At 37.0% G+C, this 15,937-nt stretch overlaps 1 protein-coding gene across 1 annotated transcript; it reads right to left on the reverse strand.

Moving 5' to 3' along the window:
* Positions 1-7,590: 7,590 nt before the first annotated feature.
* On the reverse strand, positions 7,591-15,649 carry uroc1 (urocanate hydratase 1). Its single transcript, XM_052141213.1, is given in 21 exon segments — positions 7,591-9,165; positions 9,246-9,345; positions 9,518-9,599; positions 10,054-10,153; positions 10,241-10,339; positions 10,821-11,010; positions 11,089-11,161; positions 11,507-11,604; positions 11,715-11,894; positions 11,974-12,036; positions 12,131-12,219; positions 12,425-12,568; positions 13,285-13,351; positions 13,487-13,548; positions 13,671-13,688; positions 13,690-13,800; positions 13,898-13,957; positions 14,309-14,402; positions 14,546-14,676; positions 15,352-15,482; positions 15,573-15,649. Coding segments are annotated over 20 exon segments (2,028 nt in total). The 5' UTR covers positions 15,478-15,482; positions 15,573-15,649; the 3' UTR covers positions 7,591-9,024.
* Positions 15,650-15,937: the final 288 nt, after the last annotated feature.

Raw genomic sequence — 15,937 nt, forward strand, 5'->3', positions numbered from 1 at the left:
AACCAAGGTTTTTGCTTTTTTTAAAGGAAAGGAGTTACAAGTCAAAATAAATTTTTGTGGTGAACTTAACTTGTGTTGAACCCGGAACATGCTTTTAACAGAAATTAGTGTAACAATGCACATATATAACTTCTTTATCTGTACTTTTTGAGGTCACATCTGAGATAGAATTTTCTTGCTGTCCACAATACAATAGCAGCCATTTATATTAAGTACCTGTGTAACTGAAGCCACTCAGTAATTAGATATACAGCATCAATTAAAACCATGTCTTATGTGCTCTCATCCTTTTCCTAAATAGGAGGCAAAGTTGTTTTTATAGAGTGACTCTTTGTGGACAAGACTGCGCTGTGATATGCAGAAAAGGACAGCGAACAACCCCCTTTTGGGCCAGTTGCCATGTAAAATCCTGGGCCGATTTATCTTCCAAGTCCAGCTCTGAATATAAACAGGGTTGGGGAGTAACAGAATACATGTAAAGGGAATATGTATTTAAAATACAAAATATAAGTAACTGTATTCCACTACTGTTACAATTATTTAGAATACAGTTACATTCAAAGTATTTTGATTACTGAAGAGATTACTTTGCATTTTATTGTCATTTGTTTCATTTAATATTTAGTTCTTTCAGATGGAAAACATTTATACATATAAATGATGCGATCCAAAGTGCATTTGAACAGCGGTGAAACACTTTCTTATGATGTGTTACATTCATACGAGCAGACAGAGAAGTAAGTTTGAAGTTTGGAGCAGAAGAAATAGTGTGAACTGTCAGCTTATGCTAAGCTAAAATGCTATTTCTAGCCGTTTTACAAGCACATTTTACCAGGCAGAATCATGTTTGTTTATCAAGAAAATTCACATTAGATTACAATTTCATTTTTCTAGTAAGTCTGTCTCCTGTATTGGGAGAGTTTTTATAGTCAAAACAAGTGAAAAAAATCTACCAGTGCTGAAGAAGTAATCCAAAGTATTTAGAATACGTTACTGACCTTGAGTAATCTAATGGAATACATTACAAATGAAATTTCACAGCATGTATTCTGTGTTCAGCAAGGGAGAGGAGGCCTTGGGCTAACTAGCCGCACTACTTGGAGTAAGGCCACTGCACCAGAGCGGCGGAAGATGGTAGTGCAGGAAATACGCCATCAGGAGGAGGCTGCAAGGTGGGCCAAGGCAGTCTCTCTTGCCAAACAGGGACAGTGGACTCGATGGGACAGTGTGGAGAAGAGGAAGATCAGCTGGAAGGATCTGTGGGCCATGGAAGCGAGGCGGTTGAGCTTTTCCATCAGAGCAACATATGACATCCTTCCAACACCAGTTAATCTTCACCAATGGTATGGTGAAGATCCGGACTGTGCCCTCTGTTCCATGCCGGCCAACCTCAGGCACATTCTCACAGGGTGTAAAACAAGCCTCACCCAAGGACGCTACACTTGGCGTGACAACCAAGTTCTTAAAAACCTTGCGTCCGCCCTGGAGGACAAGCGAGCTGCCACCAACTCCCTATCACCCCCAGCAGCATCACACCCCTTATGGACAACCTTTGTCCGCGAAGGGGCTAAACCACCGAAGAGCGGCTCTACACCATTAGAGCGTAACCAGCTGCGCTTGGCCTGCGACTGGAAAATGCTAGCTGACATTGGCAACTTGGGTTTCCTCCGGAGATCGCAACCACCACCCTAAGACCTGACATGGTGCTCTGGTCCCGTTCCCTCAAGAAGGTCTTCATCATTGAGCTCACAGTACCCTGGGAGGACTCAGTAGGTGAGGCTTATGAGCGAAAACATCTGCGCTATGCCAATCTAGCTGCCGAAGCACGGCATCATGGCTGGAACACAGAAGTCTGACCAGTGGAGGTGGGCTGCAGAGGTTTTGTGGCAACATCTACAACCAGACTGCTTCGAGACCTGGGAATTAAGGGCCAGAGCCAGCGTTTGGCAATCAGAGCTGTGTCGGAGGCGGCAGAAGGCAGCAGTCAGTGGCTCTGGATGAAGAGGAGAGACCCCATCTGGGCCCCGAAGTGAGAGGGCCAGGAGGTATGCGGTCAACAATGCTTGACTCAGGGAGGAGGGCGACCCTGCCATGCATAGTCCCATGGGATGTTGGCTATCAACAACAAGGCAACGCCTATGACTAATTGGGAATGGGACGCAAGCATAGGATTGATCACCCTGTCACTGGCCGCCTTTGGGGAGGGTGTATAGTGTGAAAGGCCGAAACACCCTAGGAACCAAAGGTACACTACTGACGATGCGCTCCCCAAATTTCACCAGGCTCACTGTTCATGAACTCTTGGAAGTGCTTGCACAAGGATAGTAACATCTCATCCTGTGTTCTTAGAATCTGTAATCTGTAGTGGAATACATTTCAAAAGTAACCCTCACAACCCTCCATATAAATACACATTAACACATAAATACCCTCTAAGAACTGATATAAATATGTACAAAAATGCAACAAAATAAAGGAATAGTTATGGAAGAAGGGAAAAAACAAACGAAAAAAGTGCACTCACGCTGCTGTCAAGAGCTGCAGAGAAGGCAATTTTCATGAGTCGACAGGAGCAGACTTAGTAACCGTGACATCTCATTGTCCTTGCCAGCTCTCTATTACAGTGTGCTGTTCACATTTTTCTATTTTACAGGTGCACTAATCTATAATCTACATAATGGAATATAACTGACATGCTGCCACCCGCCACACAAGTGCAAACAAATCCCATAGCTATACTTTCTACTTCCTAATGCAAATATGATGGTGTCTGGAGAAACAACAGACCTCTATTAATATAACACACACATACTGTACATACAAGCACTGTGAGCAGACAAGTTTTAAAGTTATTAATACATTAAATTCTAACATGAAAGATTGTTTGTTGTTGTTGTTATTTTTATTTGTTTGTCTTTTACTTCTTCTCTAAGATGCAGTAAATGTATGTCACTGATAAGCTGAGGTAATCACATTAAGGCCTACAGTACAGTTTCAAACCTCTCCTGCACATCTCTTTTCTTTTTTGAATTGCTGTTTTGTTCTTTACTTCTTATGTTTCTATATAAACTAAACTACAAGTAAAACTAAACAAAACATGATAGAAAATTCACATGATAGTAAGTAGAATCAAACTTGGCTGTAGTTTTTGTTATAGAAGAAGAGAGATTGTGGTTAAAATACAGTGAATGTGAAATATGTTTCTGTATATATTTGATATTATGTGCTTAACTTCACAAGATAATGTTAGGTCAGTAACAAGACAAAGAACTGCATAGCTAAAAATAGCAGCAAATCTTACATAAAAATGTTTTATATCACAAATTGAACAATGAAAACATTAGAAGAATACAATTAGACACATATTTGTAATGGATTTGCACTGGATTCAGCAACATTTTCAATCCTGCCGACTCTGCCAAGATTGTTAGATCAAGCTTACTTTGCTTATAGATATATCTATCCATCAGAAAGTAGCAAATTACATCTGATATTCAAGTTAAGTCAGTCAAGTCCGGCAACTTGGTGTGGATGTGCACACATATCTATAATTTCCTCATAGAAGAGTTAACTTGACAACAATGCAATAAGCGTGGGAAAATGTTCGCTCTGATATTTTAGCTTTTACATCTACATCGGTCAAAAAGGAAGTTAAATTTAACAACCAAGAGTCAAATGCAGAAATAAAATAGCAGGAGAAATGTTAAGAATTTAGCTTTTTTTTATACAAATGTACAAGTAAAGGCAATGGAAAGTTACTGCTTTGTTAAAAAAATTACATAAAAATCATATAAAGAATATATGATAAATGTGTAAATATATATGCAATTAATATAAAGGAATAAAAAAACACCATATAATGCAAGTGCAATACAGGTGCCACAGGTTACACTTAGATTCTTAAATGCAAATTTGCTTCACATGCAAATTCTGTTGTGACATTTTTTTTTTATGAAAATAAAAACAAAACTGTACAACTGCTTAGAAGTTAAAATCATGAAAAATAATAATATGCTTTCAAAGTATCTGTTTATAAGTGCACATAGGTGCTTTACCAGTTTACACATTCAAGGTCTTGACCTGCTGCAGATTTCTGGCAAGAAACACAAGCAAATCAGAATGCTGTGATGTCATCATTGTATGGCATGGAGTACATATATTACCTAAGGTAGAAAACCTGCATGTGGCAGAGAGACAAAGATACTGTCTTGCACACATTGACAGGACTGGCATGCTGTCCTGATGTTCTCTCCACCAATTGAGTGGGTCATTTTCTGTGGCGGTCTCAGGCACTTCGTGGCATATTGAAAATTCTTTCTTTAGTTTTTGCTGTGAATAAAAAAAAGCAGTTACATAAAGTATAACTAATAAAGAGAACAGTTATGTAAAACATTACTGCAATTGCAAAAATATATATATTTTCTACCGTTTATGCAGACATCAATAATGAAGGGAGTGTGTGTACTGTGAGTGCAAATTTTTTTGACCAATACATTTTCAAGGATCTGTTAGTGCATGATTTTTAAAAATCAATCAAATTGACTGATTCTCTTATGAATCCAGCATGATCACACGGGAAGTCAGCATGTACCCTAGGATCAGTCACATTATGCCGACTCATGACAAGCGGCATCTCCTATCAGATATTTTCTTTCTAACATTACATTTGTACTCCACATGGTTAAATGTCTATAAGCTGAATTTCTTTCTTCAGTCTGTATTCTTTTTTGTAATTGCATATCATTGGGAATTATGTAAATCTTCATTTTTACCTACTGGTCAGGGGCTGATCAAAGGTGGAGATTTATAGTAAAAAGGACTTAAATATTGATGTTTCTCATCTACATATCAATTCTGGACACATGGATTTAACCACTGGAAATGTATGGATTACATTTATGCTGCCTTTAAGTGCTTTTTGGAGCTTCAAAATCCTGGCAACTATTTACTTTCTTAAGCACCTACAGAGCTTAGATATTCTTCTAAAAATCTTCATTTGTGCATTGCAGAAAGAAAGTCATACACATCTGGGATGGCATAAGGGTGAGTAAATGATGATCAAATTAACATTTTTGGGCAAACTATTCCTTTAAGACAGTACAACCTATTGCACTTGTATCCCTCACAAGCTTGTTTTCATTTGCATCAAATGACATATGGTAATTGGAGCTGAAGTCTCTGGAATTAGTGTCCTTGGAGTAAAAATAAGGTGAAGCCTGATCGTTCAACACAGTGATGGGGGGATTTTTATAACGATAGCAGATTGCAGCATGTTTGGCAATATGAAAAAAGACTTTATAGGATGTTTGGGTTAAAAATGAATAGAAAGATCTAGAGTGAGTATATCTTGTGCGCTTCTATATCTCCAGAAGTTGAGTATCCTATATGATTTATAGGCCAGTTTCCAGGACTTGGTGCAGCAGTACGTTTAATGTACTGAAACAAAATCATTGCAGGAGTCATCACTGGCAGGTAAAAGCACACATGATCTTCCCTCCCATGCCAGAAAGCATTTGGTCTGCCCAACGAATTGATTGCTTCTTCCTAGAATACATATACAGACAAACAAATATCATAAAATAAAATAAAACTGAAAAGAAAAACGAGACAGGTTTTTTCATGTTACAATATGAAATGTTCGCAATTTATTTTTAATCTCTGCTTATGTTTTTGCTATTAGAATGTATCTAAAAATTGTCTAACTAAAGAAGGTAATGAGATAAACATGTCTCCATATGAACCTGTTGAGAGGATATGCAAAACGAATATATTGTCATTGTCCTTGAGTAGTGTATATAATAATATATATAATTTATTAATAATAATATATAATTTACAGTAGAGAGACCAACCCACAATCTCATTGTGACATTTTCTTGGTACAGCTTTTTCATATTCCACTTGATACATTTTGGGTGTACTGAGGCATGCCAGGCCCTATTCTTGTCCTTCTCCGCCTGGGAAGAGATCTTTGCCTCCCAATTTAGAGCAGCTAGACATGTCACCAGGGCGCAACAGAACTTGTAGAAAGGGACAATGTGAGATTACATTCCATTTTCATCTAGGTTCACTTTGTATTTGTTCATGTATTGGTCATTAAATTATATATAAGATGTAGCTACCTCTCTGTAGAGTGTCTTAGCCCATATTGAGACCACTTTGTTGGGATAGCTCCAGTGATTTCTGGTATTCTCTAAAAAAAAGTCTCCTGTTACAATCCACTTCTATCAAGTCATTTTGTTTGAATAGTGCTTTTCACAACACAGTTTCAAAGCAGCTTTACAGAAAATCATGCTTTAAAAGAACATGAAACTGTAATATCTATAAAGTCTTGGAGTCATTATTGTGTAGTTTTATTAAATATGATTGTAAATTGTGTAAATAAATAATTAAATAGTTGTATAATAAATGTATTAATAACCCCAGTGAGCAAGCTGAAAGTCGACTGTGGCAAGGAACACAAAACTCCATTAGATGTTGGTTAATGGAGAAAATATAACCTTGGGAGAAACCAGACTCACTGTGTGGGCCAGTTCCCCTCTGGCTAACATCATGAATATAATGCCGATATTACTTATTTATGTGCAGTGCTAGTCATGGTTTAAACTATGTAAGTGTATGATACCAATTTTTACACATACCAATACAAATTCCTCAAAATTATGCAAAACACATTTTTCCAAAAGAAGTGTTGGAGTATAACCAACAGGAGATCACTGATGTGTGAACTGAACTTGATGTTACTACATGGTATAAGAGTACCGGTAATGTTATTCAATATTTCCCCAATAAAATTTCCCCCAAATTATGCAAAAGCATTTTTTCTCTAGTTAAGTGTTATAGTATAACCAACAGGAGACCACTGTTGTGTGAACTGATTTTGGTGACACTACATTGCATAAGAGTTAAGTATTGAATATTTCTCCCAATAAAAATTCCCCAAAATTATGCAAAAGCACAGTTTTCCAAATTAAGTGTTGGAGTATAACCAACAGGAGCCCAAAAATTTAAGTTATTCAATACTATTAGATGAGATATTTACAGCAGTGAGATGTTTTATCAAGTTTGGAATTAAGTATATTATGATTTTCCGCAGTTAATCCAGGCTGGACTTCAAAGACATTGGTCATTAATCTTAGTTCAAACAAAATCGATGTTTAAACACTGACCCTTAACACTTATTTAGTTTAATAATTTTAAACCATGACTTGCACTATACATAAGTAATATTTACATTATATTCATAATGCTAGCCAGAGGGGAACTGGCCCACACAGTGAGTCTGGTCTCTCCCAAGGTTATTTTTCTCCCATTAACCAACATCTAATGGAGTTTTGTGTTCCTTGCCACAGTTGCCTTCGGCTTGCTCACTGGGGTTATTAATACAATTATTATTTAATTACTTATTTTTAAACACGATTAACAATCATATTTTATTACACAATGATGATTCATCAACATTATAGACATTACAGTTTTACTGGATATTAATGCCTGATCTTCTGTAAAGCTGCTTTGAAACGATGTGTGTTGTGAAAGGCGCTATACAAATAAAATTGACTTTACTTGTCCAACATTAAACGCCATAACTACATACAGTTTTATAGTTGCTTTACAGAGAACATTGATCTTTTTTGTACAAAGTTTATAATGTATGTCCAAATAAATGTTTATTTGTATTGCACGTATTGCAGTTGTTCAGTTACACTAAAATATTTAATGTAGGTTATACCATTTAGATACAGAGATTATGTATGTAAACTAACAATATTAAAGCTAGATTGAGCTTACTACACACTCATCTCCTGCAAAATAATTGTATTTTATCCAAAAAACGGTAGCATGACAGTATTATCGCCCGAGTCCTGTAATACATGAGCATCCTGCTTTCTGGACCTCCCCTGTATCTGCAGTAAGTACATAATCTCGGACCAACAATCTCTTGAGGTTCTGACTAGACTCAATATAAATAACCAGAATTATCTACAGTTCTCAAAACGTGTCCAGCTTTTCAGCTGTAAAGGCGCTAATAGAATACATAGCTTTTCAGGTTAGTCTGCTCAGGCTCTTCCATCTATGAAAAAGACTCAAATAACTAAAATGCTTATATTTGCAATATTTGGCAATCATTAACCGATAGGCAGGGAAGAACAATATCACTTCGTAATAATTCTGTAATCATTTGTTCTCAATTTTTATGCTGCTATAGTTCATAACATAAGGATTGTGTATGCTTAACAGGAACATCCGCCCACGAAGCATCATGGGACTCAGGAATATTGTGGACAGTTGGCATGTTTACATATCTATCCATGACATCCAAGTCTCTTACTCAGAAGGTCAAATATTTTTTTCTCTTACTTGCTTTTCTTGGAAAAGACAGTCACGCACTTAGGCATTCTCAGTTTAGTTCAATTTTAAGACCACACATCACATTTAACAAACAGAAGATCAAAGTTCAAGCACTCAAATGTAATCAATTGTTTTTGTAGACACTGACAGAGTGATACAACCAATTTACAGTTTGAATGAGGACACGCTAACAAAAAACTGCAAGGTAGAACTATGATTCTCTGGACTTATCTTTAAAAGTTTGAACTTCCATTTTTGTTTTTTAAATAAGTTCATAGTAATTATCTTTATAGTAATACCATGTTTTTTGTACATTAATTCTTTCAAGTACCTTGGAGTATGTAAAGGTATTTAAATACATGAATGTGGTAATTATTCAGTACTATGATATATATCAAAGTGTATTACCTTCTGATGCCATCAGTATGCCAGGGTACTACCACAGTACATTTGGGTAAGGAAACTCTTTTACTTTAATGAAATTGACTAGGTAGATTTGTCTGGTATGAGCCTTCCATTGTATCACTTTACTCACAGAATAGCAGCACTCTGCTGATTGTGTTACTTTGTGTTTAAGTGTGAATTCTGAACTGTTAGACATGATGAAGGTGAATTCATTGTAATTCTGTTGAATTTTAATACATAATATTATATTTTAGTGTAGAGTTTAGTCTAGCCCTGCAGTGCACGGTCCAGAATGTGTTCGTCTTGTACTGGGTAAGGCATGGTGACTCTTAGATGACCCTGGTCCTCCATGGTACGTTGAATTGTCTCATAAGCATTTGAATTGCCAGACCAACATCTCCGGGCCACCTAATGACATACACACATCAGTATATAGGAGAGAGAAGAAAAAAACCCATGCTCTCTCTCACAGACAAACACATACTCACCCCATTAGAGACATCCCAGTTCAGCATTAGTCTAGCTCTCTGCGCTGCTTCTTCAGAACCATCCAGAAACAAACCAAACCCGCCATTTATCACCTCCCCCCTACAGAAAATCAATAATGAGTCAATAATGAACATATTCACAAATGCTTATGTTGTATAAATATTATTTTTTTCAAACAATATTACATAATGATAAGAAAGACTTTGTAATACACATAACTAGAACTTGAATTAAAACTTAATTAAAACATTTAGAACAAATTTCTCCTCACCATCCAACTCCACCTCCATTGTGCAAGGAAACCCATGTGGCGCCACGAAATGCATCACCAACAAAGTTTTGCACTGCCATGTCTATAACAAAAGTAAAAATCTTTTAAAGCTCTCTGGAATACATAATTCTGATTTCGTCAATCGTGGTCAAATATTATTTTGTAATGACTTCTAAACTGTATGACTGACCGCAGGCATCCAATTTCCTACATAGCTGTGCAAGTTCCAAGTCTCGCTATCACACTGCAGCCTCTTCTCACATAATAAAATTATTTCATTTCAAATCAACACAGTATTTCATGCTCATTTATTTATTCATTTGGGATTTAACTATGAAATAAGCGGGATAATTTTCAATCAGAACCAGATAATCGCAAAATAAACCCCTACAGGATGATACAAAGTCTTCTCCACTTCACGTCAGGGACCTTATCAAACCATCAGGGTTTATTTTGCGATAATCTATGGTTGACTCTACATTATACCATAAATAGTATAGTTAACTGTTAGTATAGGGAGCGAGTAAGCAACATACCTGCACAAAACGCAGAGCCATCATAAACATTAGAGGTCTCCCTGAATGGGCTGTCTGTCCCACTAACATCATGGTGATCTCTACTGATGACAATTGGAGCCTGAAGTGGTGAGAGAGACATTTGCACTGGTGTTCAGAATTATTAATGTTTGACATGAGTGCTATGCACAGTGTTAAACAGCTTTACCGAGACTCTGCCCTTTGCAATGGCTTGGTTTATTGCCAATGCGATGGACACTCTTCCCTTCTGGTCCGAATAGAGAATCCGGGCCTGTGAACCCACAACCTAAACACAAAACTCAACCATATTATGCCAACAGCAAGTAAAGCAAAACAACACAACCTTAACATCAAATCTGTCCGCTCATAAAACAGACTAAAAGGGCGGTCACACTAGATTTTAATCATATAAAACGATTATGAGCAGCAGGATATTATGTCACACTCCATGGCTTCTGTTTTGATTACATAATAATACATTCATCATTTACATCTACTCTAGTTTCTTTCACTTTATATTTTCAGCCATGAGGGTTATAGATCCTCTATTGGTTTAAAAAACAAAACAATCGCTATACAAATTTGCTGGTCAAAGTTCATCAAACTTGAACTTTATGCAGTGAAAGATGAAAACTCTCATATGCATGCAGCTGAATGAAAGTGAGTGAAACAGAAAGTCTAGTGTGACATTCTCTAAAGAAGTATGAAGCATGCATCTTTATTTATTTAGGGTTGCATAATTGCGTGTGGGTATCTGTGACTCATACCATCTTGTGTTTCCCAGCCTCACGGATCCAGCGGATGTTGTCATTGTATTGCTGACGTACGCATTCAGTTACTGTTGAGCTTATCTCTTCTAATACAGCAGTGGCGATTGCATCAGTCTCAGCCAGGTCAGCAGGGTCACCAGAGGTACAAACCCAGCGGAACGGTCCAAAACCCAGTGAAAAAATATCTCTACAGAAAGAGGTAAAGATCAAAACTAGTTTGTGAGAGAGTATGCGTATCTTTGTAGGCTTTTGGGTTTTCATTTACCCCATTATGTGTTGGACATATGAGGGATATTTAAACTCAGTAGCTCCTCCCCCTGTCTTCTCGACCTCCGCACCTTAGAGAAAACAAAACATATTATTTTATTGACACACACAATTAGTTTTGAACCCTTTTACATACTGATTGGTGATTCTCATGAAACCTGACAAGAACTGTTCACACTTTACCTCAAAATCAAAAAATATAAATAAATAATATTTTGCATGAAGAAAATTAAGCCTATTTTTAAGGTTTTTGCAATGTGACATTATCCTTAATGGTCCCAATAATAAGGTGTGTTTTTTAATGCAAAATATAATGTTTAATTGTTATTCTTTTTTGAAGTGCAATGAGATACAACCATCTATTCATTCTTTGGTATACAGTATTGTGCATGCATTAATGTATGTTTTCTACTAGCCTGCTCTCTTGGCTTCTAATAGAAAAGCGTTTCCATAATCCCAGAAGAACATCCCTGCATCAGTCAGATTATTGATGGCTTCCACCTGCCTACGAAGGCTACACAGAAGAGTTTGAAGCTTACGTAGTATAAAATACAGTGAATAGCAGTCACCTTTAGTTATGCATGCTTATTTTTTAAACATTTCAGATTGCAGTATGTTGAATACCTCTCCTGTACTAAGGTTCTAAAGCTCTGAGGATCTGTGTTCATGAGTTGATTAGCTTGTCTGAAGGTGAGCTGCACTGGATAATATCCTCCACTGAATGGGTTATGAAGTGATGTCTGATCAGAGCCCAAATCCACCAACAACTCTCCTGTCTGCTCGTACTCCTGGTAGAGATGCTCCCTGAAATATATTGTACTGACAATCTAAGAAAAACAAACTCACAAGCAATAGCAAGTAGAATGCATAGTAGAGGACTAACCAAAGATCCACAATGTTGCCATGGTATCCTAAACTGAGGGCCATCTTTGCCTTTTTGGCGTCCCTAAATAAATGAAGTTGAAAAGATAAAGATAATGCTTTCTGTTGAACTTTTATCAGCAAGTGTTAAGTTTTATGTGTAATATTGTGTATTTTACCTGATGCGTTGGATACAGTGGTTCAGGTCACTAGTGACCTCCATCAGCCAGCCTTGCTCGTGCCTTTTCTTTAGGGGAGATTCATCAACCTGTAGATGCCAGTTCTATATTACATTTATGTAATTGACACAGAACAGGCATATTGGTTTACTTTGTGATTTAATCTGAGTAGTTGCACATTGATTGGCCCACGTTCTTTCTCAACATGATTTGTTCTTGATGAAAAACAGAATGTCCAGATAGACTAGTTGTGCTGTCCAATAAGATGAGCATGAAGTCTAATCATTGTCTGACCTCAGCAATGACCCCGATACAGCCAGCAATGACTGCAGCCTTCGCTTGTGCTCCGCTCATGCCACCTAGACCAGAGGTCACAAACACACGACCTCTGAGGTCACCTGAGCCCAAGTATCTTCGACCTGCATTCAGCACTGTCAACTAAACATACAAAACAATACTCTTTAAATGTAAAGAGGTTTTCATCATTTGTTTTTCTTGAAGGAATTACAGGTTTAATACAAATTAAGCTCAATTGACAGCATTTGTGGCATAATATTGATTACCACAAAATTTTATTTTGACTTCTCCCTCCTTCTCTTTTCACTGTTTCAAACATTTAGATACAAGACAAACTATGTGTGTAAACATGTGTGATAAAATCACATACTAACCTTTTCTTTGTAAAGTTATAGCCAATGTTTTTATGAAATACCTGCCCAGGGTCTACAGTTGAAAATTAGCTGTAATAGCTAAACTGGCACTAATACAGATATTTTTATTGATGTGCACTGTCCCTGAAAATCAAAATTGAATAAATAAATACATACACATGTACAACTTCCTGGCCATGACGATGTAATGTCAGCAAATCTTAAAATGACTGTAAAAACAATACTTTTACAGCTGAAAATGTAACGAATGTAAATGCTTTTATAAAATTTTAAGCTTCACATTTCTACCTTGAAACCTTCCAAAAAGCGGCCCCATTCACTTCCATTGTAAGTGCCTCACTGTAACCTCGATTTTTGCTTCTTTTTCTTTTTTTAAAGAAAAGGAGGGATGAGTCGATATACATTTTTGTGGTAATCAACATTATGCCACAAATGCTGTCGATTGAGTTCAACTCAAGAATATTTCTTTAAAGTTCTTCTTACCATGGTGCCATGGACAATGCCCTGGGGACCAATGTAACAGTAACTCCCTGCTGTCATCTGCCCATACCTGGCCATAAACAGAGAAGCAAACTAAACCAGTTAATACACTGGCTGAAATGTACTAACATACAAAGAAACATCTGAGCATTTTCAAATTTTCTAGATGAGACTTATTTGTTATTGAGGATTGATGAAATCTCACATGGTAATACCCATAGCAAACATCTTCTCATATTCCTCTCTAGAAGAATAGTTTGGAATGACCTGAAACCAAATAAGAGGAAAAATACATTCAGTTAAATTCCATATGGGTAGAATAAGAAACAAAATATTGAGAAATATTCACATTGAGTCAATAATTAAATTCATCTATGTGTGTATCTTACCATTCCGTTAGTGATAACACAAGCGTGGGGAAGAAGGGAGGCTGGGAAAAAGACCCAGTGGATGGCCACTGTACATCACAAGGGTTTGCTCTTCAGTCATGATGCTCAGATAGTGAAATACCAGCCAGAACTGCATATACATACACATTCATAAGTGCATACATGTGCATATGATAAGTTATTTGACACTGTTATACAAAAATCTTCCCCTTGTCCCACACAAATACCTGAGCCCAGTTGCTGAACACCTGTCCGTTTCCACCATATGTGACAAGCTCTTGTGGGAACTGAGAAAGTGTGAAAACATGAAAGAAGAGTGTAAAAAAGAGAGACAATCCTTTAGATACAATAGTTGCACCACAAAACAAAAAAAGATTCAAGTTCACCCTAAAATTAAATATTGCCGCATACTGCATTGAACTTCTGAATTATAAGGAAATTCTTAATAAGATACATGTACGTAAGAAACAATTTGAATAAATAATGCATATGCGTGGTTGTAATGCAACTATGTAAAATGAATCAACACCCTTGGAACATGTCAATGAATCAAAATCACAAATTCAACAATGCCAAGGTTTATTAAATAATACTGTTTATTAAATATTCAGTTGAATAAACAAATGTAAAAAAGTTACCTGCGCTACTGCGTGATCCAGATTATTCATGATCATAAGCATAATTGCTGCAGCTTGTCTTGTTCTGCACGGGTACTGATTAATGGGATAGGCTCTATAACACAACACACACAGTCATAGATATGGTGTGATCTGCCGTAGTCAAATTTGTTCATGCATGCTATTGGCTTGTGTAATTCAGATCATCAGTAGCTTATTCAGTAGTGTATGTGTGTAAATGGGTGATTGTTATTGTACCTTATGCAGAGTGCAGGACAGAAGCGGTACATGTATATGTGTCCATACTCTCTGAGCTCCTGTGCAAACTCTGCAGCCAGAGTCGCATGTAGTGCAGGAGGAAAGTATCTCAAAGCATTCCTCAAAGCCAGCTAGAGAGAGAGAAAGTTAAAGAAAGACTGGAGATATTATGGACCACCCACTCATTGAATGGTCATGATGCAATCAGGTTACAAAATGTTTGGTCTCTGTCCCTCAGCCCCTCTTTCACTAAGCATTGCTCTCTTTCTCCCATCAAAACTCACACTCTTATCTTCTCTAATAATTGACAGGACTGTCAGTGTGGAAAGCTTCGAGAGGATTCTGTCATTTTTTAAGAAAGTTCTGTTAGCAATCGCTGACCATCGAGTGGACCTGAAGCATTTAAAACATTATAAATCTAGTACTTGACCACAGAATACTTTTGAAATACAATGGAAGATGTGGATATTTATATATTTGCAAAATACAACTAGACATTTAGGCATTTTATTACACTTTAAAGGTACAGGCAGCCCTGATTTTCAGTGCATAATTATGTAATCTAATTTGGAAACAGTGAAGAATATAATTACTGAATTTAAATATATGTTTCAATATACAATTTTATCAGGATTTACTTACTTTTAGTCATATGTGTAGAACAATACCACCTCAATTTAATGTGGGCTAACTGACAATAAACTGTATCTAATGAGAGAACACTCGTTTTCATAGGTGTAGAGATATTCCTAAAAATAAACAACAACAAAACTGTGTATGGGTGTGAGAGAGATTTGGTGACCCACCCGTTCTTCTTCATGGGTGAAGTTTGGTGTACGAACAGGGGCATGAGGTATGCTGGGGTCTCTTCCACGATTTGGGGGCAGAGGATCAAGGGGCAATCCCGCACAGATCTCCGTTAAGCTGGACATCCTTCCTATGTTCAAAGTATAGATTTGAATAAATGAAAGCATCAGACAGAAATCTCTATATACATCAGAAGTGAGGAGTCTAGACTTATACTTACAGGTTCTCTGTGGATTAAAGTTGTATGTGCTTGTGCTCAGGTGCAGTCTGGAGGTTGTTCATGCAACTACTGCCCTGCTGACCCTGTAACCTCCTCCCCATCACCCCATTGGTCAATATACTTATTTCTCCCTCTAGCTGCATCCAATAAGAAACAGTAAATATCTCGTCAGGTAATCATTGAACGAGCCAGGCATTATGTAGCACTCTCCAAAAAACAAAACCCAAGCCAAAGCACTATTGAGGTTTAAATTGGTCACACACACAAACATTGGTGCAGCTATCATTATGAGGACTCTCCATAGATATGATTTTTTTACTCTATAAACTATAGATTCTGTCCCCTAACCCTCACATAAAATTTCT

The sequence above is a fragment of the Xyrauchen texanus genome, chromosome 13 (assembly GCF_025860055.1).
Source record: "Xyrauchen texanus isolate HMW12.3.18 chromosome 13, RBS_HiC_50CHRs, whole genome shotgun sequence".
Taxonomy (NCBI): domain Eukaryota; kingdom Metazoa; phylum Chordata; class Actinopteri; order Cypriniformes; family Catostomidae; genus Xyrauchen; species Xyrauchen texanus.